This window comes from Aotus nancymaae, unplaced genomic scaffold (assembly GCF_030222135.1).
Source record: "Aotus nancymaae isolate 86718 unplaced genomic scaffold, 86718_ANA_hifiasm-v0.15.2.pri h1tg000053l, whole genome shotgun sequence".
Lineage (NCBI taxonomy): Eukaryota > Metazoa > Chordata > Mammalia > Primates > Aotidae > Aotus > Aotus nancymaae.
The window spans coordinates 30,044,177-30,070,708 of NW_026988467.1; the positions used below are offsets into that span (position 1 = coordinate 30,044,177).

The window sequence follows — 26,532 nt, forward strand, 5'->3', positions numbered from 1 at the left end:
GTGCTGCCTGGCCATTCCACACTTCCCAATTCCATTCCACTCGTACCTTGCTAGATGATTATTTCATATCTTCCTCTTCCACATCTTCTCACTCAACCTTACTCTCAGCTGCTGAACCTGCTTCCTGCCTAGGAGAGTACTATGCAGGCTGCATTTTAGAAAGAGAGAGACAGAGATCTGGGGACCAGCTGCAAAAGGTTGGACTTTGGAGAGAAAGATTAAAATTTTTTTTCCCCAGAAACTTAGGAGCATATGGAAAAATAGTAATTTCTCCTATTGGTGCTACTCAGACAACACCACTGAGGGCCTAGATTACTTCGAAAGGGTTTTGTAAAATTGGATTTGTATATCTTTTGGCACATTGGATATTTGTCTAATGTAGCCTCTTCCCTTACTGTAAGCCCCAGGAGAGCAAGATGTGTGTCTCTGTCTGTCCAGGCTCGGAGATGGTGCCTTCTTGCTGTGTCCTCACATGGCAGAAGGGAAAGGGAGCTTTCTGGGGTATTTTTTTTTTTTCAATAAGAGCATTAATACCATTCCATGACCTAATCACTTCCCAAGGCCCTACTTCCTAATACTATCACTGGGTGACCAGGTTTCAACATATAATTTTGGGAGGTCACAAACATTCACACCATGGCAGTGTCCATCGTGGTCACTATTGTGTTTCCATCACATTCCACAGCACTTGGCACATAGCTACTGAATGAAACTATATGGGAAATGAATGAAATAGTGGGTCAAATTCAGTCTTTTTTGATTTCTTCGCTTTTGAGATGAGGGTGGGAATATGTTTGTCTTTCAATTACTAATGAAAATGCACATGAATTATCTTTTGCAGTCCCTAACAGCCGGGCTGAGGGTTCGAATGGGGCCACGGTTTTCTCTGTGAGGGCAGGTGCCTGGGAATAAGAGCAGGAGCAGGGGTGAGCTCTGGGGCTGGGCAAAGGGGAGAAGCAGAATGGTCACATACATTACCTCCACACTCAGGCTGCGAGCCACTCCATGAGCCATTGGCTTGACAGGTGCGCTCTGACGATCCCCGGAGCACGTGGCCAGCTTCACAGCTGAAGCGCATCACACTGCCTGGATCAAAGCTGTCCCCCAAACGGATGCCATGAGCTGGGATCCCAGGGTCACCGCAAACTCCCATGTTGGTTCCTATGGACCACAGCCACACAAACCCGGTTGTTTTTCATGGAAGAAAAGGGAGTGAAGAAGTGGGGGAGAAGGATATTGGGATGTGACTGAGGGGAAGCAGTGGGCCCAATGAATGAGGGAGGTGACACCTGACTGGGCCTAGCACAAGTTACCTGCACGTGCTCCTGCCTTCCTACACAATGGTGGAAGAATACGAAGATCTGAGGTCCTGGGTAAGTCCCTGGGAACCACACAGGGAGGGGAAGCAAGAAGGCGGAGGAAACGCTCTGTGGCTTGCGCCAGTCTGAAATTTCAGTGATTCAAACTGGCCACATGTCCTCCTTTTCCCCTTCCCCTCTTTCCTACAAATGCCTGCTGTTTCTGTAGTCCCATCTCCTCTCCTATGCCACTGTCTTAGCTTAGACATTCAACATTCTTTGCCAGAACTATTGCAAGAGCCTCCCAACTAATGTCCCTTCCTTGTAAACTATCCCTCTAATCCATCTTTTACTTTGTCCTCTAATCTTAACAATCACCAACCATTTTTCTTCAAATAATTTTTTTGTGCAGAAACATCTCTACTGGCTTCCCAATGCCCATAGGATAAAGTCCAAACTCCTTAGCATAGCTTCATGTCTCAGCAGCCTGACTTGAATCTTGATCCAGGGCCTTTATTTATTTATTTGTTACTTTTTAAAGAGTTTCGGCCGGGCGCGGTGGCTCAAGCCTGTAATCCCAGCACTTTGGGAGGCCGAGGCGGGTGGATCACGAGGTCAAGAGATCGAGACCATCCTGGTCAACATGGTGAAACCCCGTCTCTACTAATACAAAAAATTAGCTGGGCACGGTGGCGCGTGCCTGTAATCCCAGCTACTCAGGAGGCTGAGGCAGGAGAATTGCCTGAACCCAGGAGGCGGAGATTGCGGTGAGCCGAGATCGCGCCATTGCGCTCCAGCCTGGGTATCAAGAGCGAAACTTCGTCTCAAAAAAAAAAAAAAAAAAAAAAAAAAAGAGTTTCATTTTCTCTTTAATTGACAAATAATCATTGTATATATTATGGGGTACGAGGTGATGTTTTGATGCATGCATTGTATATTTCCAAATAACTGTAGGAGAGAATTTTAAATGTTCTCACCACAAAGAAATGATAAACATTCAAAGTTACCAATGCTGGGCCTTTCACTGAGGATTCCCTACTCACGAATTATGCAATACAGGTGAGCTCTAGATTAAACATCTCAGACCCTTTCATTTCATATTTGCTCCACCCCTGCCTCTTACTACATTCCTGCATTTTTCTGGCTGCTGGTATTGCGCAAGCCCACTCAAGAGAGCTCTAAGGACCCAAGGGGTGAAGAAGGGTAGAGAACAGGAGACAAAGCCACAAGATCTATTGTCCACCCTGCAGGGCCAACACATTTCGTGATACAGAAATGTGCAGGGGATGTCCTTAGATCAGTCCAGGCCATGGTAAACATGAGGAAAGACATAAAAGTTACAGAATAAGTGACGACTGTGTGAGAAGATAGTTACAACTGTCATGGAATCTGTCTCCTCATGTAACCATGTGTGGGCATCAAATGGTAACATCGGAGTGACCACATCTAGTTTGTTGGAGCCAATAAATGTTTAAGTCATGTGTACCCCACCACTTTCCATTTATGTCTCTTCCACTTCTCAACCTCGGGATTATTCCCTTTTCTTGTCTAGTCTCAGACTGTGAGACACTACATAACCACATGTTCTCCATTATGTTTCTCACCACGGAAGGGGGATTCATTTAACCTTCGATGTAAACATTAATAAAAGAGAGCCCATCACATTTGGCTAGGTTTTCTTATCTTTTGAAGGTTTCCAGGATGTAATTCATGCAACAGGCAGAACTGGGTCTCCCTGGAAACAATCTTGATAGTGAGCAGCTCTAACCCCACACACTGGCTAGCTGACCTCAGCTGGAGCCAACACAATTGTAAACTAGGCACAAGCGGGTTGACATGGTTTGGCTCTGTGTCCTCACTCAAATCTCAGGCTGAATTGTAATCCCCAAGTTGGAGAAGAGACCTGGTGAGAGGTGATTGGATAATGGAGTGGATTTCCCCCTTGCTGTTCTCGTGATAGTGAGTGAGTTCTCATGAGATCTGGTTGCCCGAAAGTGTGTCGCACTTCCCTGCTTTGCTGTCTCTCCTGCCAGCTGTGTGAAGATGTGCCTGCTACTCCTTCTGCCATGACTGTAAGTTTCCTGAGACCTTCACAGAAGCAGAAGCCTGTACAGCCTGCAGAACTGTGAGCTGATTAAACCTCTTTGTTTATAAATTACCCAGTATCAGGTATGTCTTTTGGCAGTGTAAGAACAGACTAATACAGTGGTGTTCAGTCCTAGGGCCTTTTTCTTCCAGAATGGCCCCCACTACAGTAATGGAGGCTTCTAGTTCAATGAAAGAAGGGAGTCTGTATAGGATATGGCACCACAGGGACAGAGTAGATAGATGGCAACTATTTACTGAAGAGGCAAAGAGAATGCCAGTGGAGCTGTGGGTGGGGAACTTCCTGAAGTAGGTCTCGAACTCCAGAAATCTCTCCATAGCCTTGGTGGCCCAGTGGCTTATGACTCAAGGACTCAGGAGGTATTGTGGTGCAACAGTTGGGTCCACTGCTTGGACACGATGAGACTCAAAACTTTGACCTGGAATCCATGAATGTGTATTTCATGGGACTGGCAGGAGATGCCGTTGCAAAAGATGACATCTGTTTCAGGAAGGGAGGAACCATCTCTAGATATATGGTATATACCTAATGTTACTTCCTAATCACCTATTCTTCTCATCCCTCATGTTCCCATCTAAGGCATTTAAGGTTAACTCACTATATAGCCTTTGTGTTGACTGAGTCCCTTCTCATTCTGTTTTTAGAGAGCTCCAGGAAGGCTGGAGTCTAGCCCAGCTTAAATGAGTCCTCATGGCTCCTATGTAGTCCTGCCCAGTTCCTTAATTAGGTGATTAATGAGATTAATAGGGGTGAGAGGCCAAAGTCCTGGATGATCATATAGAATGATGTGTCTGAGATTTCCTGGGTAACCAACAGCCCTTTGAAACAGTGGCTTTGGGACTCTCTACTTTCTAGAGAGATGTAATGAATATCTTGTTAAACATTTTGGCGGTGACCTGACTTTTGGGAGGCAGGCTCACTGGGAATGTCAAACTGCAAGAACAGTGGCACATCTTAAGGGTAAGGTCCCACATCAAGGAGAAGGCTTCTGTATTAGGAAGAGGTCATGTTCCTTTCCTCTGAGGGGATCTGGCCTGGGAAGGACTAGGGGTTAATTTCAATGCCAAGGTGGGCCCCCTGAGGACCATCAAGCTACACGAGCAGCTGCCCTCTTGCGGGCGACATGGAATCCCTTCCCAAGGCCAGGCAGGACCCTCTCAAAGAAGACAAAGCTGCAAGGCTCTAATATTTTAGCTTGGTGGTTTCTGCTATTGGTGGGACAATTCACTTGTAAATATTTTGCTCAGTTATACGATATTACACATTCATTTCTGGTTTGGATACTATGCAGATGGGACCTTTGGCAGTTCTCTACATTTGTTATTTTGATAGCATTTATCGGTGTCCTCATTAGCAGTAAAATGAACTTAATAGGAAAAGTCTGGGGACTGGTGTTTCAATGCAGTAGGGAAGAAGACTGCACCCCACTAGGTAGCTGGGACATAGGACAAGTTGAGGGGCAGTGATAAGAAAAGGAAGCAGGAAACAGGCTGGGGCCTAGGAGTGTGAAGAGAGAACATGGGAGTGGGCTTGGACCTGAGCTGATCGACAGGAAGACTTGAACTGTCCCCAGGAACACATAAAATCAAATGTCTGGACAGGACTCTGGCCATAGGTTGACCTAAAAAGTTGTGCCCTTTCTAGTTTTGCAATCCCTGGGCATGGCCAGAGCTGACTCAGCTCAGCCTGCCAAAGGCTGAAGTTCTGATGGGAACTCATCTCACTGTGCTTTCAAGGGTTCCGAGGTCTGATTTCCTCCCATCCATCAATCATGCTCACACCTTGGGGGCTTGTCCATATCCCATCAGTCAAGTGTTCCATTGGAGCCCTTTCCCCAGTGCCATGCCTCGTACCTGAACAGTGAGGGAGGGAGCCAGTCCAGTGGCCATCCAGCCCACACATGCGGGTGCTGTTTCCCACCAGAGTCCGCTTGCCGGTGCAGCTGTACCGCACCACCGCTCCCACAATGTAGCTGTCTCCAGACATCTGGGAGTGAGGCGGGGAGCCTGGATGGCCACAGGACACCACTGTGGGGGAAGAACAAACATCTCAGTGACTGCACAGGGATGGATCACCATCACACAATACATGCTAGGCTTCTTGAAGCAGGAGGCAGGGAAGAAGAGAAATCTGAGTGTGTCTATTGAAGCAAACTTCCTGCTGGCACACCCACCTGGCATTGGCAGACAATGCCCACCCACCTCAGGGGACAGTTTCCGTATCTATGAAATCAAGAATAATACCTGCTTAGCATGTAGCAGATACACAATAACATTAGATTTTTTTCTTTCTTGCCTCTTGTGCTTACCTCTCCCTATTTCCTCCTACTCAAGATACCTCTGGGCAGGAAGGTGTTACACAGAGTATACATAAGACAAAATGGGAGCACTGTCACCCTAGGACTGTCTTCACTAGCCCCAGATTCCAGAATGGGAGCCAGTTATAGACCTTTTCTAACTGCATCTTACAGTTCCCTCATCAGTCGTCCCCAACCTATCCCCTATAGTATGCAAGTTCCCTTTACTAAAACACTGAAGTGTAACTGAAAATAAGTGACAAGGTTAGAACACCAGAATTGAGATGTCTAGGCGAGGGCAGGGCAATGCTTTCAGCATCGCTGGGGTTGGCCTTCCATTGATCTTGTCACAAGTTGATCCTAAGGTTCTTGCATTTACTCAACACACATTTATTGAGTGCCTGTCACGTGCTAGGCACTCCATGTGTTTGGGAGAACAAAGTCTATGCTAATATTCTCGCGGGGGAAGAGAGACTACAAGAAAGAAAATGAGTAGGTAATTCCAGGGGTTGCTATGAAAAGCTGTGTCAGGAAAAGAGTGTCCTGGGATGAGATGAAGGTACAATTTTTGAATAGGATCATCAGGGAAGATCAAGTGACTTTGAGAAGTAACTTGAATGATGTGAAGAGGCCAGCCATGCAAAATCTTGGGGAAGAGCATTGTCGGGGATGGAACATCAGGTATAAAGGCCCAGAGGCCAGGGTGAGTTTGCTGTGTTTGAGAGACAGCAAGGAAGCCAGGGATGCTGGACTGGAACGAGCCAGGACAGAATGGAAGAAGACAAGGGTGGAGAGGCCACTACGAGCCAGATGATGGCATGAAATTTGGATTTTATTAGAAGCATGTTGGGAAGCCACTCGAGTTACACGATCTGATTTACATTTTAACAAGATTATACTGACTACTGTGTGGAGAAAGGACCAGGTGGTGCAAGAAAGAGGGAGCTGTTGCAAGAGTTCAAGGAGAGATGATAATGAGTTGGACTAAATCTTGGAGTCTGGTAGGAGATCCCTGTAGTCACTGTACCCAGAAAGGACACAGGGCATAGCATGCAGGCAGACCACGACAAGTGATCAAGAGGTAAAACCTGGATTGGGCCAGTGCTGACCCTGATGATGAATTTTGGTAGGTACTGGGATGGTAAGAATGGGTCTTAGGTATCTTCGCCTCTCAGTGTGGTCTTAGTATGGGTCAAACATTGTTCTAAATGCTCATAGTAGATTATCTGCAAAGACTGCTGATACTAACAATTCCTCCCATCAAGGGGTGGAGTCTGTTTCCCCTCCCCTTGGATCAGACTTGCCTTGTGACTTGCTTCGAATAACAAAACATGGTGGAAGTGACGTTGAGCCGAATTACATCCTAAGAGGCTTGGCAGCTTCTACCTTCATTGTCTGGAGTACTAAGCCACCATGTAAGGAAGTCTGGCATAGACTACTGAATGACAAGAACTCATATGAGGGGAGGGACCATGTGGAGAACAATCACATTGCCCCAGCTGATAGCCAGACCAAGATGTGAGTGAGGTCATCTCGGATCTTCTAGGCCCACCTGAGCCACCACAGCCAATAACATGTGGAGCAGAGATGAGCTGTCTCCACTCAACCCTGCCAGAACTGCCAATGGTAAGCAAGAAAATGGCTGTTGCATTAAGTCACTATGATTTGTTACACAGTATGTGCATAAAAAGACGCTTAACACCATTCGTCATTACAAAAATGCAAATATAAACTACAATGAGATAGTGCTTTGCATCCACTAGGATGGCTATGATAAAAATGAACAATAACAAGCATAGGAAAGAATACGGAGAAACTGTAACTCTCATACACTGCTGGTAGAAATGGAAAATGGTGCAACCACTTGGAAAACAGTTTGGCAGTTCCTCAATAAGTTAAACATAGGGTTCCTAGGAGACTTTGCAATTTTCCTCTGAGGTATATGCCCGGGAGAATTGACAACATATGTTCACATAAAAACTTAGACACAAATGTTGAAAACAGCATAATTCATAATAGGCAAAAAATGAAAACATAATAGTCCCAAAGTGGAAATGTTCATAATAGTCTCAGTTCATCTATCAACTGTTGAATGGATAAACAAGATGTGGTATAGTCATATCATGAAATAGTATTTGGCCAAAAGGAATAAAGTAGTGATGTATGATAAAACACGAATGAACTTTGAAAATTTTATGTTAACTGGAAGTAGCCAGACACAAAAGACACACATATGATTCCATTTATATGAAATGTCCAGAACAGGGAAATCTGTAGAGACAGAAAAGTACATCAGAGGTTGCCAGGAGCTGGGGTGGGGGCGGGGAATGGTAGGTGGCTTTGAAGGGCTGCTTGGGAATGATGGAAGTGTTCTGGAATTAGACAGTAAAGACGCTTGCACAACTTTGTGAATATACTAAAATCACTGAATTGTATACATTAAAATAATGCATTTTATGGTGTGTGAATTATATTTCACTAAGAAAAAGAAAGAAAAAATGCGAATGGGTTTCAGCTGAAAGCAAAGATTGTCAGATGGGATTAAAAAATCACAATTACATGCTTTTTAGATAGAGAGCAGTTAAAAATACAATGATAAAAAAATACATCATGCCAATACTAAAAGAAGGAAGCTGGTTATAAGTTACAGGCACACCTAGTTTTATTGTGCTTTGCTTTAGTGGGCTTTACAGACATTGTGTTTTTTTACAAATGAAAGGTTTTTGGTAATCCTATGTTGAGTAAGCCTAACAGCACCATTTTTCCAATAGCATGTGCTCACTTTGTGTCTCGGCATCATATTTTGGTAATTTTCACAATATTTCAAATGTTTTCACTATTGTTGTATCTGTTATGGTGATCTGTGATCAGTGATCTTTGATGTCACTATTGTAATTGTTGTGGGGCACCACGAACCATGCCCACATAAAATGGAGAACTTAACTGATAAATGTCATGTGCGTTCTGACGGCTATGCTGGCTGGCCATTCCTTGTCTATCTCCCTCTCCTTGAGGCCCCTATTCCCTGAGATGTACCAGTATTGAAATTAGGTCAATTAATAGCCCTATGACCCTATGATGTCCCCTGAGTGTTTAAGTGAAATGAAGAGTTGTGTCTCTCACTTTAAATCAAAAGCTAGGAATGATTAAAAGCTTAGTGAGGAAGGCATGTTGAAAGCTGAGACAGCCCTACAGCTAAGCGTCTTGAGTCAAACCATTAGCCAAGTTGTGAATGCAAAGGAAAAGTTCCTGAAGGAAATTAGAAGGGCTGTTCCAGTGAATACATGAATAAGAAAGTGAAATGGCCTTATTGCTGATATGGAGAAAGTTTGAGCAAGTCTTTATTATAGGGGCTGTCCTGTGCATTGCAGGTTGCTTAGCATCATCCTTGGCTCCACCTACTATAGAAAGTAGGTATGTCTGGATAGAATAGCAAACCAGCCACAACATTCCCTTAAGCCAAAGCCTAATCCAAAGCAAGGCCCTAACCCTCTTCAATTCTATGAAGGCTGAGAGAATGGAGGAAGCTGCAGAAGAAAAGTACAAAGCAAGCAGAGCTTGGCTCATGAGGTTTAAAGAAAGAGGCCATTTCTATAACATAAAAGTGCAAGGCGAAGCAGCAAGTGCTGATGTGGAAGTTGTAGCAAGTTATCCAGAAGATCTAGCTAAGCTAAGTGATGAAGGTGGCTACACTAAACAACAGATTTTCAAGGACAACAAAACAGCCTTCTATTTGAAGAACATGCCATCTAGGACTTTCATAGCTACAGAGAAGTCAATGCCTGGCTTCAAAGTTTCAAAAGACTGAATGACTCTCAGGTTAGGGATGAATGCAGCTGGCGATTTTAAGTGGAAGCCAATGCTCATTTACCATTCTGAAAATCCTAGGGCCCTTAATAATTATTCTAAATCTATTCTGCCTGTGCTCTATAAATGGAACAACAAAGCCTGGACGATAGCACGTCTGTTTGTAACATGGTTTATTGAACACTTTAAGCCCACTGTTGAGACCTACTGCTCAGAAAAAAGAGATTCTTTTCAAAATAGTACTGCTCATTGACAATGCACCTGGTCACCCAAGAGCTCTGATGGAGAGATCCTGTACATCAGAACTGGAGAGGTACAGGAGTTGAATGTTGTTTTCATGCCTCCTAACACAACATCCATTCTGCAGCCCATGGATCAAGAAATAGTTTTGAATTTCAAATCTTATTATTTAAGAAATACATTTCATAAGGCTATAACTTTCATAGATAGTGTATTCCTCTGATGGATCTGAGCAAAGTAAATAGAAAACCTTCTGAAAAGGATTTACTATTCTAGATGTCATTAAGAAGATTTGTGATTCGTGGGAGGAGGTCCAAATATCAACATTAACAGGAGTTTGGAAGAAGCTGATTCCAACCCTCACGCATGACTTTGAGGGGTTCAAGACTTCAGTGGAGGAGGTCACTGCAGATGTGATAGAAGTAGCAAGAGAACTAGAATTAGAAGTGGAGCCTGAAGATGTGACTGAATTACTGCAATCTCATGATCAAACTCGAACAGATGAGAAGCTGCTTCTTATGGATGAGCAAAGAAAGTGGTTTCCTGAGAGGAATCTACTCCTGGTGAAAATGCCATGAACACTGCTGAAATGACAACAAAGGATTTAGAACATCACATAAAGTTAGTTGATAAAGTGGCAGCAGGATTTGAGAAGACTGACTGCAATTTTGAAAGGAGTTATACTGTGTAGGTAAAATGCTATCAAACAAACATCAGCATATGCTACAGAGAAATCTTTCATGAAAGGAAGAGTCAGTCCATGTGGCAGACTTCACTTGTCTTATTTCAAGATTTTGCCACAGCCACACCAGCCTTCATCACCCTGATCAGTCTGCAGTCATCAACACTGAAGCAAAGTCCTCCACCAGCAAAGAGTATGACTTACTGAGGGCTGAGATGATTGTTAGTACTTTTTTTTTTTTTAGCAATAAAGTATTTTAAATTAAGGTATGTATATTTTTTGGCATGATGCTATCACACACTTAGACTATACTGGAAAACTAAAAAATTTGTGTGACTCATTTTATTGCGATATTTGCTTTATTGCAGTGATCTGGAACTGAACCTGCAATACCTCCAATGTATGCCTGTATACGAATATAGTTACCTATTAATTATATCAACAGCAACATTAACAGGAGTTTAGGGTAAGCTGATTCCAACCCTCATGCATAACTTTGGTGGGTTCAAGACTTCAGTGGAGGAGGTCACTTCTCCACTGAAGCAGCAGTAAGAGAACTAGAATTAGAAGTGGAGCCTGAAGATGTGACTGACTACTTCAGATAAAACAAGCATTGGGACAAAAAGTTACTATGGATAGGGTCGCTTTGATAAAAGCTGCATTTTACCAGAAGATAAAATAATTTGAGCCCATTAGGGGCTCTGACTCTCAGCTGGTACCACCTTATATAGGTAGTGTCCATTTCTGACCCTAAACAATTTGCTGGGATTGGATGGCCAGGCCAGAGTTCTTAAGCACGGAAAATAGAAGCAGTGAGCAGCTATACCAGGCTCCTGTTAGACCTACAGGCATGAAGGCATAAAAAAATGCAGTCGCCCAGACTGGAGGGCCTACAAAATGTGTATAATCTGCCAAAGGTAGGTGAATTGCTGAATGGCCTTAACTGCATATCCATTACTCCATGTGGAGTGCATCTTCACCTCTGCTACTCAGAAGATGGGGGAGAGAGAAATCTATGTGGATTCACCTTTAGAAACCAGAGGGGAGAGCAGGAGACCAAGGGGTTGCTCTTCTCATAAGGACACGTAAGGCCAGTGACCAGATGTCAGGTGATATGGTTTGGGTATGTCCCCATTCAAATTGCATCTTGAATTGTAGTTCCCATAATAGCCACGGGTTGTGGGAGAGACCTGGTAGGAGGTAATTGAATCATGGAGGCAGTTACCTTCATGCTGTTCTCATGATAGTGATTGAGTTCTTACGAGATCTGACGGTTTTATAAGGGGCTTTCCCCCAACTTTGCTTATTCTTCTCTCTCCTGCCACCATGTGAAGAAGGACGTGTTTTCTTCTCCTTCCACCATAATTGTTAGTTTCCTGAGGCCTCCCCAGCCCTGCAGAACTGTGAGTCAATTAAACCTCTTTCCTTTATAAATTACCTAGTCTTGAGCAGTTCTTTATAGCAGTGGGGGAACAGATTAATACATCAGGATTCTGAGCACCTCCCCAACCCCTTTTAAAAAACATGTCCCAATATCTTTTCCTAACAATAATTAATGTAGTCAGTTTATTGAGTAGCTACTATGTACCAGATACTATGCTGGTACTTTATTATAGAGTTTTTTTCTTTGATCCTCTAATAACCCTATGGAATAGATACTGGCATCATTTTTATAGATGAAGAAACTGAGGTAAAAGAAAAAAAAATAAACTGAGGCTCTGAGAGGGTAGTGAACTTTTCCCAAACCACACTACTTGTTCAGTGGCAAAGCCAGAATTTCAGTCCAAGGTGGTCTGCCTCCAGAGTCTGTAGCCTTTCTGCTTCAGTCCTTTAAAGGGAAGGGGTTTGTGTGCTGTCTTTCTGGAAAGGCAAGGAAGGGCCAGTTCTGAAAGAAGGGAATTCTCTAAGCTGAAGAGGGTAGAAACTCTAAAGAGGAAAAGGACTAGGCCTCTAGCTAGGAAAGTGAGAACACAAAAATTGGTATGGTAAGTCACTCAACAGGAATTCAAGAAGGAATCTAAAATCTCAGGAGTAGCCAGAGTGACTATCTCCATAAGACAACACACACATGTGCACACATACACACACACATGCACACACATGCACAGAGGGGAGGACTGTTCTTTGACATGGGCCACCCCATCTGTCATTTTGAGCAGGTGACATCTACTTACAGAGACACTGGGGGCGGGGACGGTCCCATGTGCCATCTCCCTGGCAGCTGAGCACTGGGGTGCCCAGGAGGTAGAAGCCGTGGTGGCACTGGTAAGACACAGTGGTGCCGTAGCTGAACCTGTGCAGGCCGCTGGCATGGACCTGACGAACACTGTTTTCTTGGTGTCCAGGATCTGTACAGTTGATGACTGCAATTGAACAGAAGTCCAAAACAGACATGGATTCCCAGTATAGCAAAATCCTCAGAACAAAACTAGGCAATGAAGCAGACCCTGTCTGGAGGGTGAGCTGGTCCTGAGGTTGCTGGACTTGTTGCCTCACCTTGGTTACCTGGTCAGAAGATTCATCCTTCCATGTTCAGCTAGACATCACCTCCTTAGAGAACCCTTCCCACCTCTTCCCCAACTGATTACTCCCTTTCCGGTATTCCCTTGCACAAATCACTATTGCTAACTTTACCAGCCTGTGCTGTGACTTGTTTTAACACACGAATCCCTTGAGGGCATGAACTTTGAGTCTCTGTGTGTCTGATCCTAGCACCATGTGCCTCCCACAGCAAAGCAAGTCAATTGTAAAACTGACGAATTTGAACTGACTTGCACAGCGGTTGGGCTCTTTTGAAAATGGTTTTTATCACTTTTATGAGTATTTCAGGGACACATTAATATCCTGGGGGATAAATTTGACTTTAAAATATTAAAGTGTTTCCAAAGCAGCTTAACTCAAAATCAGGGTAAGACTTTAGAATAATAACAACATTATTCATAATAATGACAATATTATTCATAACGCATGAATGTACTTTTCGTTCCAAACATCTTCAAATCCATTATCTTACCTGAGACTCAAACTCATTATATGAAGTGGGCAGGAAGGTCTTTTTTAAAATCCCTAAGCCTTTAAGGATTTTTACTTTTGATGAGCCTCTCTGAGGCTTCACTGCTGTCAAAAGCTTCTAAAAGCTTTAGAAGCTATTTCCTAAATACACCAAATGGGGCCAGAACATTCTCTCTTCCTTCTGCCTTTTGAGCCTTTGGCTTCCTCTCTGTGTATTTTTCCCCAGCCCTCAACCCCTTTATCTCAACTTTTAGACTCTCTGCTTTTTCATCAAGAATGGGGATCTCTTAAGTGTAGTTCCAAAGGAGCTGCAGCAGCCATTTTGCAACCATGAGGAAAGATCAAGATATTGCTCTTGACCTCATTGAGCAGCTGCAGAAATAATATTATTTTTAGATTTCTTGTTTATGTGAGAAACATAAGCCTCTGTTAAAAAATAATGGGGCTTTATATGATAACGATACATTATTTGTTCTATGAAACGTAAATAAGAAGATCTGAAAGATAAAACTAAGTTTTGCTTTCCTTATATAACCCACGATGATGAAATTTTATGTGGCTGTATCTAAGGGTTGAGAAAGTCCTCATTTATGACCCTTTTCTGCCTCATCTTCCCTATCTGGGTCAGAATGATGCCAGAATGAATTCACTGGCTTCTTTTTTGAGCTACAGAACCACATATGGCAGAGATGATGGGGAGTAGAGTGGGAGAGAAAGGGTGACTCACTTCTGCAGGTGGGTAGCATGTCACTCCACTGCCCGCTGGCCAGGCATTGGGACCTAGCAGCCCCCTCAGCCATATACCCAGGGTTGCAAACAAACTTGACCACATCGTTGAGATTAAACTGGTTGCCCTGAGTGAGGCCGTTGACAGGGTTGCCTGGGTGTCCACAGGTAATTGCTGTAACCGAAACAGAAGATAGGTAAGCCCTCCTACTGTTCCACACCTCTCAAAATTTATCCACCTCTCACCTGGCATCTCTTATGCACATCAGTGAAGTTCACCTATAAGTCTAACTTCAATTTCTTTTGCTATAAAAGCTTTATAAACTGAAATTGTCAGGGGAACATTCTGTTCTTCCTGAAGACATGTCTGTAGCTTGGAAAACTTGAGATCAATCATTCTATGACTTTCCATAGGGTGTTAGACCTGAACTGTGGTTCTCTGTGGTCTGAGCGGTCAGTCCTATCTTATTTTTCTTGCCTATGATGCCTTCAGCTGTCCAGATCCATTCTTAATTGCTGGGTATACTTATGGCCACCCATCAGCTGATTTAGGCCCATGCTCATTCCTGAGCCAACCCTGTAGAACCAGAATGAATATTAACCAAGCCTGGTGCGGAGTTCAGTCACCCTGCTAGACCAATGGCCCAGGCAAATTGGGGAAGCAGAGCTGCTATTTGGAGAGAACCCACTACCTTCCACTGCTTCCATCGGAAGGGAGTTCAGTTAGTGCACCTTGATCTGTGCAACTTGGGGAGAATGAGCTGGCATGTTTGGCTCAGCATCCCTTTTCTTCTAGGGACCTAGTTGTCTGCAGGGAGCAATGTTCTCGGCTGCTCTTGGCTGTTGGGGAGGCAGGTTATCCTCAACATTGCAGGGCTGTGTGCCCCACTGCAGTGTTGCCTCTGTGGGTGGGTGAACCCATCTCATTCTGGGTTCATGCAGCAGCCTCCATCTGGCTCTCACATTAAGCTCCATTTTCCAACTTAGCCTTTATTAGTAATCAAGGTAATATTTGGTCCTCCACCTACCACCGTGTTTTGTTTAATGTTTTGTTCAGACATGAGCAGGGAAGAGAAAAGGGATGTGCTATTTGCAGGCCACCATGCTTACCCCTGCATCCCATTGATTTCCCCTTCCTCCCAGTGGTACACCTCACTCCACCTGGCTGCACTGGTCTCTTGGAGGCTTCATGAATATACAAAGCAAGTTCCTGCCCCAGGGTCTTTGCATTTGCTTTTTATTTCTGCCTGGAACATTGTTCCTGAAGATATCCCTTAACTCCTCTCCTCTTCTCAGGTCTCTCCTCAAATTAACCATGTCAGTGAGGCCTTCTTTAGTCCCCAGTGGGCCAGCACTGTCAGGTCCTTTGCTCTGCTCAACCTCTCTCCATAGCACTGTCACCAACTAACACACCATACCACTTCCGTATCTGTTTACTGCTTATCACCCTCAGCTGAATGCAAGCTCCTGAGGTCAGGGACTTTGTTTTGCTTATTCCTACATCCTTGGTGTATGTACCAGTGCCTGACATTCAGCAGGAGCATGATAAATTTTTGCTGAGTGAATCAGCAAATGAGTAAGTGCATGAATGGATAGATGCCTGGGCTTCTGCTTTGATCCTCAGTCCTTAGTTCTATTTTGTCCCTGCCTGGCACCAAGGTCTCATGGGGTTGAACTCTCACATGATGCTTTTACCAAGCCTCTTACCTTGTTCTGTGTTTCAGTTTGTGCGAAGATGAGGAACCACAGGGATATTCTCTTTGCCCAATACTTAAATCCATAAGGATACCACCTAAGACCTAAATGGTGATAATGGGGATGGGGGTGTAAGATGAGGCAGCACCCAGTCTTTGCTGTGGCCAGATCTGGTGTTTTCTGGGCTAGTTCTCTTTTGTAAATCTCAATAGTAGCAACCCTAACTCTAGTGGAGAGAGCCAGGAAGAGCAGGGGACATGTTGTTAGTGGACCGCAGGGGTTCAAAGCAGCCTGGCACGATGAGATGAGAATGGGCTAGGAAGGTCACCAGACCAGGATTTCCAGCTCAGCTCTGCCCCTTCCTGACTTTGGGTCTGAGGATATTTCACTTTGAGGCTTGGTTTCTATAGCTGCAAAGTAAGAATTTTGATATGCATTTCACAGGGTTGCTTTGAAAACAGATTCAATTCACATATTTATTTATAATCAAATGTCTACTGAGTGCCTTTTATGAGCTAGGTACTCTGCTACAGAGTAGAATATGCAAGGAAGAACATGATATGTTCTCTGACCTCAGGAAGCTCATTTCACAAACTCGTAGGGGAGCAGGCAGGGAAGCCAGTGTTAAGCCCAGGGGTCTGGTACTGAGATAGAGACCAGTGCAGAGGAGTGGCTTCTACCTTAAACTGGGTAGAGATGGGCCAAAGAGGGTCCCACAGGGAGTGGCAAGAGGTCTGATCTAGGTCTCAAGGGTGAGTAGGGCTTTGCCAGGTTAAGAAGATGGTGGGAGAGCAGGGATAAGCATCACAGCATCTGTGAACCCCTGAAATTATATGCAAGGCCCTGGGTGTTTGCAGCCAGTTTGGGAGAGAATCCATTACTTTCACCAGATTTGGAAAATGTCGTGATGTCCATCCCCTGAGGGTAGAAATCACTCACATAAAGAGAGAGAAGAGTGTTGAGGATTAAAACCTTTGGGGCTGGGTGCGGTGGCTTATGCCTGTAATCCCAGCACTTTGAGAAGCCGAGGTAGGCAGAACACCTGAGGTCAGAAGTTGGAAACCAGCCTGGCCAACATGGTGAAACCCCATCTCTACTAAAAATATATTTAAAAATTAGCCAGATGTGGTGGCGTGCACCTGTAATAGCAGCTATTCGGAAGGCTGAGGCTGGAGAATCTCTTGAACCTGAAAGGCGGAGGTTGCAGTGAGCCGAGAATGCGCTCCAGCCTGGGTGGCTAAGTGAGACTCTGTCTTAAAAAAACAACAACAAACAAACAAACAAAAAACCTTTGGGAATAGCACTTTTTGAAGGGCAGATATTAAAAAAAAAAACTATAGGAAACCTAGGAGTGATCAAAAAAGTGTAAAGCAAAGCTCTATGGGAGTAGGTAGTGTCATAGAGCCAAGAGCCTCAAGAATTGTCAGACACCCTTGATAGATCAAATAAGATAAAGATGAAAAACTGTCCCTCAGATTCATCAATAGGACCATTGGTGACTTGAAGTGTCCCCTCCCTGGTTTGGGCTCTTACCCACTGCTTCTTACATATTCCCAAGCCACAGGCCCTGGACCAGGAGCAGCAGAAGAAGCTGCTGCCACCAGGCGTCATCTCTGGTGCCCCCGTGTAAGTTCTTCATGTTCTCTTTAGGTCCCAGGCTTTCTGGCTGCTGGAAAGCTTTGGCTGGCACTTCTCAGATTCCTGCCCTGCAGTTCCTGGGCAGCAGAGGCTCTGAGCATTTTAGAACATGGCCTAGGACCAGAGGTCCTGTTGACTGGGATGGAAGTTCTTTCTGGCTAGAGCAGAAAAGTAGTGGCCTTTGCTGCTACTGAGAGGGGAGTGGAGGAAGCAGTTAGCGTAGGTAATTCTCTCAAGCAGCATGGCCACGTGATGGTTAGTTTCATGTGTCAGCTTAGCTAGGCCATGATACCTAGACATATGGCCAAACATTATTCCACATTATTCCAGATGTTTCTGTGAAGGTATGTTTTAGATAAGATAACATTTCAATCAGGAGACTTTGAATGAAATAGATTATGAGGCCCTCCATTATGTGGGTGGGCCTCATTCAATCAGCTGAAGGCCTCAAGAGACAAGGCAGCCTACTCTCCCTGGAAGAAGAGGAAATTTGGCTAGCAGCCTGCCTTCAGACTTGAACCGTGATTCTTTCCTGGGTCTCCATCCTGCTGGCTTATGCTGGTGATTTTGGACTTGCCAGCCTCCACAATTGTGTGAGCCAATTCCTTAAAATAAATCACACACTCTCTCTATACACACATCCTATTGGTTCTGTTTCTCTAGAGGACCCTGAACTAATACAGGCTGCCACAGGCAGAAGAATAAGGCATCATCAGGAGGAAAGTGGAGGACCTGATGAGACTTGAGCACTTAATAGCGTTTTGAGCACACTTCAGGACAACTAGACCTAGTTTCCTAAGGGCAGAAATGATGTATGACACATTCATGTTTATCCTCAACACCTAATACAGGGTCTGGCATGTAGTAGTCTCTAAGGAAATCTTTCTCGAATATGGTCTTTGAAGCTGAGGGAAACAGAAAGGGAAGGTCCATGGTAACATAGAAGAGGATTAAGAACAAACTAAGCTCACTAAGGGGGCAGCATGGAAGGAGATCCAGAGACTGGTGCAGGGATTAGCCGTGGGCTGGGAGAGAGATTCTTCTACTGAGGTGAGAGAGAAGGGGCGAGGACAGTTGTACACAGAGTAGATGTGTGAGTGGGGAAGCTGAAAGTAGGAGAAGCTATTGTCTGATGGCTTCTATCATCTCTGCAGAATAGAAAGTGGTATTATATGATTAGCTAACAACAGCTGGGGCTTGCAGTCATTGTCTCACTTAATTCTCACAATGCTATGAGGTAGGCACCACTGTTATGCCCACAGAAAACAGAATTTCAGAGGACTCAAGAGACTTGTTCAAGGGTCACAGTTTCTAAGTGGCTCATCTGAGTTTTGAACCCAGCTTCTCTGATTCCAGGCTGTCTTAACTGTTTAATTTAGTTATTTGCTGAGAATATAGGTAGGGATAATGGAATACAAGTCTTCAGAAAGGAGGGAGACTTGTGAAACAGCTGTGTGGGGAATGGACAAGGGGGTTGATGGAGGAATGAAGAGGGCAGCTGGAAAGTTTTGAGAGTCTGGTTGACATTGGAAACCTTGGCTTTATAAGTATTGGTAGCTAACATGTTGCCTAGCACAGAGTAAACACTTACAGATATTTGTTCTTTTATTCTTGCTTTCCTCTTCCTTTCTTTTATTTCCAGATAATTCCCAAGCCTCTGTGCTCCAAGAAAGAATGGGGCTTAGTATAAGAGATTCTGGCAGAGGAGATCCAAGATGGCTGAATAGGAACAGCTCTGGAGTGCAGTTCCCAGTGAGAGCAATGCAGAGGGTTGACAATCACCACATTTCCAAACAAGTTTCTACCACCCACAGACCAGGAGATTCCCAGGCCAAAAAATGCCATGAGTTTCTAGTATGGCTGTTTCAGCTGGCGCCATGGGTTTACGCACAAAGACTCACACAAATCTAGGTGGCCATTTCAACGAGCGCCTGGAACAGCTGGGAGACGGAACCACCCATTAAACTGAAAACGAGGGGGCTGAAAGCAGGGACAGGTGATCTGGCTTCATGGGTCCCACCCCTACAAAGACCAGCAATCTGAATGGCTCTGGATTGAGTGTCTCAGCCTAATCTCCTTAAACTAATAAGTAACTTCAGTCTCAGGATAAAAATGAATGTGCAGAAATCACAGGCATTCCTATACATCAATAACAGACTAATAGACAGCCAAATCAAGAGTAAACTCCCATTCACAATTGCTACAAAGAGAATAAAATGCCTAGGAATACAACTAACAAAGGATGTAAAGGATCTGTTTAAGGAGAACTATAAACCACTCCTCACGAAATAAGAGAGGATACAAACAGATGGAAAAACATGCCATACTCATGGTTAGGAAGAATCAGTATTGTGAAAATGGCCATACTGCCCAAAGTAATTTATAGATTCAATGCTATCCCCATTAAGCTACCAATGACCCTCTTCACAGAACGGGAAAAAAGTACCTTAAACTTCATATAGAACCAAAAGAGAGCCTGCATAGCCAAGACAATCCTAAGCATAAAGAACAGAGCAAGAGGCATCATGCTACCTGACTTCAAACTATACTACAAGGCTACAGTAATCAAAACAGCATGATACTGGTACCAAAACAGCATGGTACTGGTACCAAAACAAAGATACAGAGCAATGGAACAGAACAGAGGCCTCGGAAGTAATGCCACACATCTACAACCATCTGATCGTTGACAAACCTGACAAAAACAAGCAATGGGGAAAGGATTCTCCGTTTAATAAATAGTGTTGGGAAAACTAGCTAGCCATGTGCAGAAAGCAGAAACTGGACCCCTTCCTAACACCTTACACTAAAATTAACTCCAGATGAATTAAAGACTTAAACATAAAACCTAGCACCATAAAAACCCTAGAAGAAAACCTAGGCAAAACCATTCAGGACATAGGCATAGGCAAGGACTTCATGACTAAAACACCAAAAGCATTGGCAACAAAAGCCAAAATAGACAAATGGGACCTAATTAAACTCCAGAGCTTCTGTACAGCAAAAGAAGCAATCATCAGAGTGAACTGCCAACCAACAGAATGGGAAAAAATTTTTGCAACCTACTCATCTGACAAAGGGCTAATATCCAGAATCTACAAAGAACTAAAACAGATTTACAAGAAAAAAACAAACAAACCCACTCAAAAGTGGGCAAAGGATATGAACAGACACTTTTCAAAAGAAGACATACATGAGGCCAACAAACGTGGAAAAATGATCATCATCACTGGTCATTAGAGAAATGCAAATCAAAACCACATTGAGATACCATCTCACAACAGTTAGAATGGCGATCATCTATGAACTCTGCAACTGAAGACATTATCAATTGTGTTTATCTTATATCCTTTATATAAAGGATCCATATAATAAATTCATTATTTATTTCAAAAAAAATCCAGAGACAACAGATGCTGGAGAGGATGTGAAGAAATAGGAACACTTTTATACTGTTGGTGGGAGTGTAAATTAGTTCAACCATTGTGGAAGATAGTGTGGCAATTCCTCAAGGACCTAGAAATAGAAATTTCATTTGATCCAGCAATCTCATTACTGGGTATATACCCAAAGGATTATAAATCATTCTATAATAAAGACACATGCACATGTATGTTCATTGCGCCACTGTTTACAATAGCAAAGACCTGGAACCAACCAAAATGTCCATCGATGATAGACTGGACAAGGAAAATGTGGCACATGCACACCATGGAATACTATGCAGCCATAAAAAATGATGAGTTCATACCCTTTGTAGGGACATGGATGAATCTAAACCATCATTCTCAGCAAACTGACACAAGAACAGAAAATCAAACACTGCATGTTCTCACTCAAAAGCGGGTATTGAACAATGAGAACACATGGACACAGGGAGGGGAGCATCATACACTGGGATCTGTTGGGGGGGACTAGGAGAGGGGCAGTGGTGGGGTGGGGAGGTTAGGGAGGGATAACATGGGGAGAAATGCCAGATATAGGTGATGGGGGGATGGAGGCAGCAAACCACCTTGCCATGTGTGTACCTATGCAACAATCCTGCATGATCTGCACATGTACCCCAGAACTTAAAGTCCAATAAAAAAAAAGAGATCCTGGATTCTGTGATGTGATGGTGGCAGCATTACCACCCCCACTACCATCACCATCATCATCATCATCATCACACAACAGCAGCAACGGCAGCAGCAGCAACTGCTGCTTAACATCTGGATCAGGCACTGGCCTAACCATCTTATGTGTATTAATTTATTTAATGCTCCCAGTAGTCTTTGAGGTGCCTGCTTTTTACAGGTGAGAAGACTGATACCTAGTGAGGTAAACCGACCTACCTACAGTTACATAGCCACAGGATATCTGGTGGTAGAGCTGAGATGTAAACCCAGGCAATCTGGGTCTACACCTGAGTGCCTAACTACTTCACTCACTGACTTTGAATATGGTCCAGTCTAACATTCAATGTCTTTAAGCTAGGCAGACATTCTCCATCCAGACCCCAACAGTTTCTATTATTTGTTACCTAAATTTCTTTATATACATTGGGCACCAATTTCCTGAGGGCATTTGCATGTTCATCTTCTCAGTAAAACTAAATATGTCTTATTTAGATACATCCAAGTGACTGAATACAGATGGATCTTAGTTTTTTTATTTTTTTCTGAGATGGGGTCTCATTATGTTGCCCAGGCTCATTTCAAATTTCCAGGCTCAACTGATCCTCTGACTTCAGGCACTTGAATAGCTGGGACTACAAGCATGAGCCACCATACCTGGCTTGGGTCTTGCTTTCTGTAAACATTAAGAAGTTATTAAGACTAATTTTCATGTATTGTTTATTGAGAAATTCTCATTATTTTATGGTCCTATCCCATATATAAAAAGCCAAAAGAAGAATTAAAATAAAATACCTCCTTTACAAAAATTAAGAAGGAAAACCTGCACTTTACATAAAGGCTCACTTTAGGGAAATTTTCAAAGTGAAGAATTTTCCAATTATTTCCAGGCAGCTGAGGATAACAGTGGAAACTACATTGCCATGTATGTACCTATGCCACAATCCTGCATGTTCTTCACATGTACCCCAAAACCTAAAATGCAATTATATATATATATATATATAAATTTAGATATATATATATATAAATTTAGATATATATATATAAATTGCAGATCAACCAGAAGAACAAATAAGAGAAAACCCAGGCCCATAGACTAACTAGAAGCTAGGGAGTGCTACAAACTTGAAATTACACGTAAGTTGAGAAATACACACTAAGCCCAGGCAGAGTTACTTCTCGCCCTTCTGTTCCAAGCTTTTGTGGAGAGTAAACTGTATGAAAGAGAAGAGAGGAGCAGGTGAAGGGCTTAACACTGCTGCTAGAAGGAGAAAATCCATCTTATATGTGAATATATTGAAAAGAAATCTTTGTATGTCCATGTACAACTACAGAAAAGGGACATAAAAATGTGTGTGATTCTCCCTCATTGCTTCTGGAAGAAAATAAAATGACATCCTCTGAGTGATAAAGGGAAAAAGAAGCAATGATTGGAAAACCTGGGGTTCTGCAAGACAAAAGAAAAACAAGCAAACAAACAAAAATGAAGGACATGCAATCTTTCCCTTACCCCCCACCACACACACACACTCACACACACACATACACACACACACACAAAAAAAAAACCTTATATTTAAAATAAAATTAAAAAAAAAAAAACATAGGCAAACATCCAAGGGAGTCAAAATGAGATAAAGAAGGAAAAATGATCAGAGAGAAAGACTGTAACACTGACAGAAGAGGGTACTAGTAAAGCACACTAAAGCCGTAAAATGAATAGAAAACATCAACCTAAATGTATACAAAGTTATTTTAAGAAAAAAGTAGAAAAGGATTCAAGCATTTCATCTGATGAAAACCTCCTCACCAAAAACAAAACAAACGAAGCATAAGAAAACTGGAGTAGCATTCTAAACTGAACTAAATATTCTAAATAATTTAAAAACCACCATGAAAATCAGAAAATCCAAACTAAAAGCACAAATGGACAAAATGTGGAAGAAAATAAAAGAAAACTGATTGCTTACTTTAAAGAGATAGAAGAAAAAGACAAAACTATCTGAGAAATGAAGACTATATATATAAGAGGCCCAAGAAAGACTATTCTAAAATGATAATTTAACAAGAGTCACTGAAGTAAGTCAGGCAAGAATTCAAGGGAATTAAAATGAGATAAAGAGGTAAAAATAATGAGAGAGAAAGAGGCTGAGAGAGAAGACAGGCAAAGAAGATTCAATATACACATAATCAGAGCTGATGAAGGAGGAAAAAACAGTGGGAAACAAAACAATACTGATGTTTCAAACCATAATCCAAGAAAAATCGTTAGAAATAAAGAAAGACCTGAATCTGTATGTTCAAAGACCCACATAATACCTGGGGAATAATTAACTCTGAAGCATGTCCTAATATAGATATTAGACTTTAGGATAAAGGGAAAAATAATTATGAACCTCAAAAAATCACCAAAAAACCTACAAGAAAAATAGAATTAAACTAATATTATAATTCCAAAAGTCAAATTCATAGATACAGAGAGTAGAATGGTGGTTATCAGGGGTGGAGAAGTGGCGAAATGGGAGATGGCAAAATTAAGACTAAACATATCAGTCATATTAATATATGTGAATGAGTTTAACTAACCAACTAAAAGAAAAAGATTGTCAAGATAGCTCATAAGGCAATTTATGCTGCATACAAGAATCACACCTAAAAGAATCAAAAGGCTAAAAGAAATGGCCACAGATGTACTGGCAAAAGAATTAAAGTAGGAGTTGTAAGCTTAATATGAAGCAAAGTACAATTCAAGCCAAAAAATATTAAAAGTGACAAAAAGTCATCTTTAAAGGCTAAAAACCACAATGTGCAATGGAGATACTAGTTATGAATATCTACGCACCAAATAACATAGCAACCATCTTTATAGAACAGAAACTACAGGAAGTTCAAGGAAAAGAAACATACTACTAATAAAAAACTTTAAATACATCTCTCAGAATAAAACAGATTGAGTGGGTGAAAAGTAAGAATGTTGAGGACATAGACAACATAATCAATCAGATATATCTCATGGACATATAAATAAAAGATGACATCCTAATACCCTTTCTTCTCAAGTACACATGGGACACTCATAACAACTGACCAACTATTAGGTCACAAAGAAAGCTTCAGTAAATTCTGTGAAGTAGAAATATTACATACAATGCAATAAAAATTAGAAATGAATAACATACTGAAAACAAAAAGGGCCTTCCACCTAGAAACAAATCCTTCTATTAAAAATTTTCTATGTAAAAGGGGAACTCAATACCAAAATTACAGAGTTTCTAATAAATAATGAACATTTATTATTGGACTCTATAGGACACAATTAAAGCAGTGATCACAGGAAATTTCATAGTCTTAAGCACTTATAGCAATAAAATTCAGTAGAAATGAAAGAATAAAAACAAATGAATTAAATTCCCACTCAAAAGCTAGAAAATGAACAAAAATATAAACCAAAAGAAATCACAAGGAAGGAAATAATAAAAGACAAAACTGATTAATAATGCAGAGAACTGAAAATATTAGATTGACAATGATTTAAATTTTGAAAGAAAAATTAGCAATCATACCAAAAAAAAAAGACCCTCTAATTAATCTAATTAAGAGAGAGAGGGAGAAAGTCCATGTTGAGTCTGAGCCCCATGACTAGGGAGAGTGGATGACATACTTACGCACACAGAAAGGGGTCTTGCCCGACCAGTGATGATCCTGCTGGCAGATGCGCACAGACATGCCGATCAGGCGGAAGCCCGCGTTGCACTGGTACACTACACTGCCCCGGTAGCTGTAGTTCTCCCCATTGATATGTCCGTTGATGATAGGCTCAGGTGTCCCACAGTGTCCAGCTTTGGTGAGGGACGGGGAAGAGAGTACATCAAAGAGGAGCTTATAGAAAATGGAGTGGAGCTTGGTCTGGGTGGCGAGAGACAGGGATGGTGGGAAAAAGGACCAACTATCCCACCACTCATCACTTTTCCCACCTCTCCCCGAACATAGCAATTCAGGAGTGACTTCAGGAACCCTCGACATGATAGAAATAATGTTGAGGACTTGGCACCCCAAATCCCAAGGTTGTATACCAAATGGCCACTCACTTCTGAGTTTCAGTTTCTGTGTCTCTACACAGGTGTGTGCAAAATAATCACTGTTGCCTCCCTGCCCCCAGTATCATCCCGCTCTTTTTCTTACCAACGAGATACAAAAAAGCCATATATATATATACCCAAAAACACAAACTCAAGAGCAGCTCTCTCTCTTTTTTTTTTTTTAAACAGGGTCTCACTCTGACTCCCAGGCTAGAGTGCAGTGGTGCAATCTTGGCTCATTGCAACCTCCACCTCCTAGATTCAAGGGATTCACCAGCCTCCCAAATAGGTGGGACTACAGTCACACACCACCACATCCAGCTAATTTTTGTATTTTTAGTAGAGGCGGGTTTCACTACGTTGGCCAGGCTGGTCTCAAACTCCTGGCCTCAAGTGATCCATCTCAACCAAAATCTTTTATCTTCATACCTTTATAGTGTCTGGCATACAGTAAAAGCCTAACGAATATTAAATCAATTAATTAGTGGATGCTCATCTGGACAAAAGCAGCTTTCGATTGCTGGGATTACAGGCGTGAGCCACAGTGCCCAGACTGAACATCTTGTTTTTTACTGAGCATCTGCTGCGTGGAGGGCACCGTCTACATTAAGGCAGTCAAAACCTGGCTGTGTTGAAACAACTGTGAAAAAACAGATGGTTTGGCTAAATTCATCTTTCCTTCCTTCTCCTTGAGTAACATCTAGGTAAGTTCTTTTTATTATATGGGATTTGGGTAGAGTATATTCCTGGCATTTCTGCCAGTTTCTGTTGGCTCTCTGTGGAAATAACGGGCTTGGGACATGGGCAAGACAGCACTGTTCACCCCAGGACAAA

At 42.6% G+C, this 26,532-nt stretch overlaps 1 protein-coding gene across 1 annotated transcript in view; it reads right to left on the reverse strand.

Annotated features, from left to right (window-relative positions):
• The window catches only part of CSMD2 (CUB and Sushi multiple domains 2), a 616,469-nt gene that overhangs the window by 32,606 nt on the left and 557,331 nt on the right, over window positions 1–26,532 (reverse strand). Inside the window, exons 53-57 of the mRNA XM_064363669.1 lie at window positions 25,285–25,458; window positions 14,170–14,343; window positions 12,605–12,793; window positions 5,259–5,432; window positions 979–1,161 (exon numbers count right to left, since the gene is read on the reverse strand). Of these exons, the coding sequence (XP_064219739.1) occupies window positions 979–1,161; window positions 5,259–5,432; window positions 12,605–12,793; window positions 14,170–14,343; window positions 25,285–25,458 (894 nt within the window). The remainder of the gene's footprint in view (window positions 1–978; window positions 1,162–5,258; window positions 5,433–12,604; window positions 12,794–14,169; window positions 14,344–25,284; window positions 25,459–26,532) is intronic.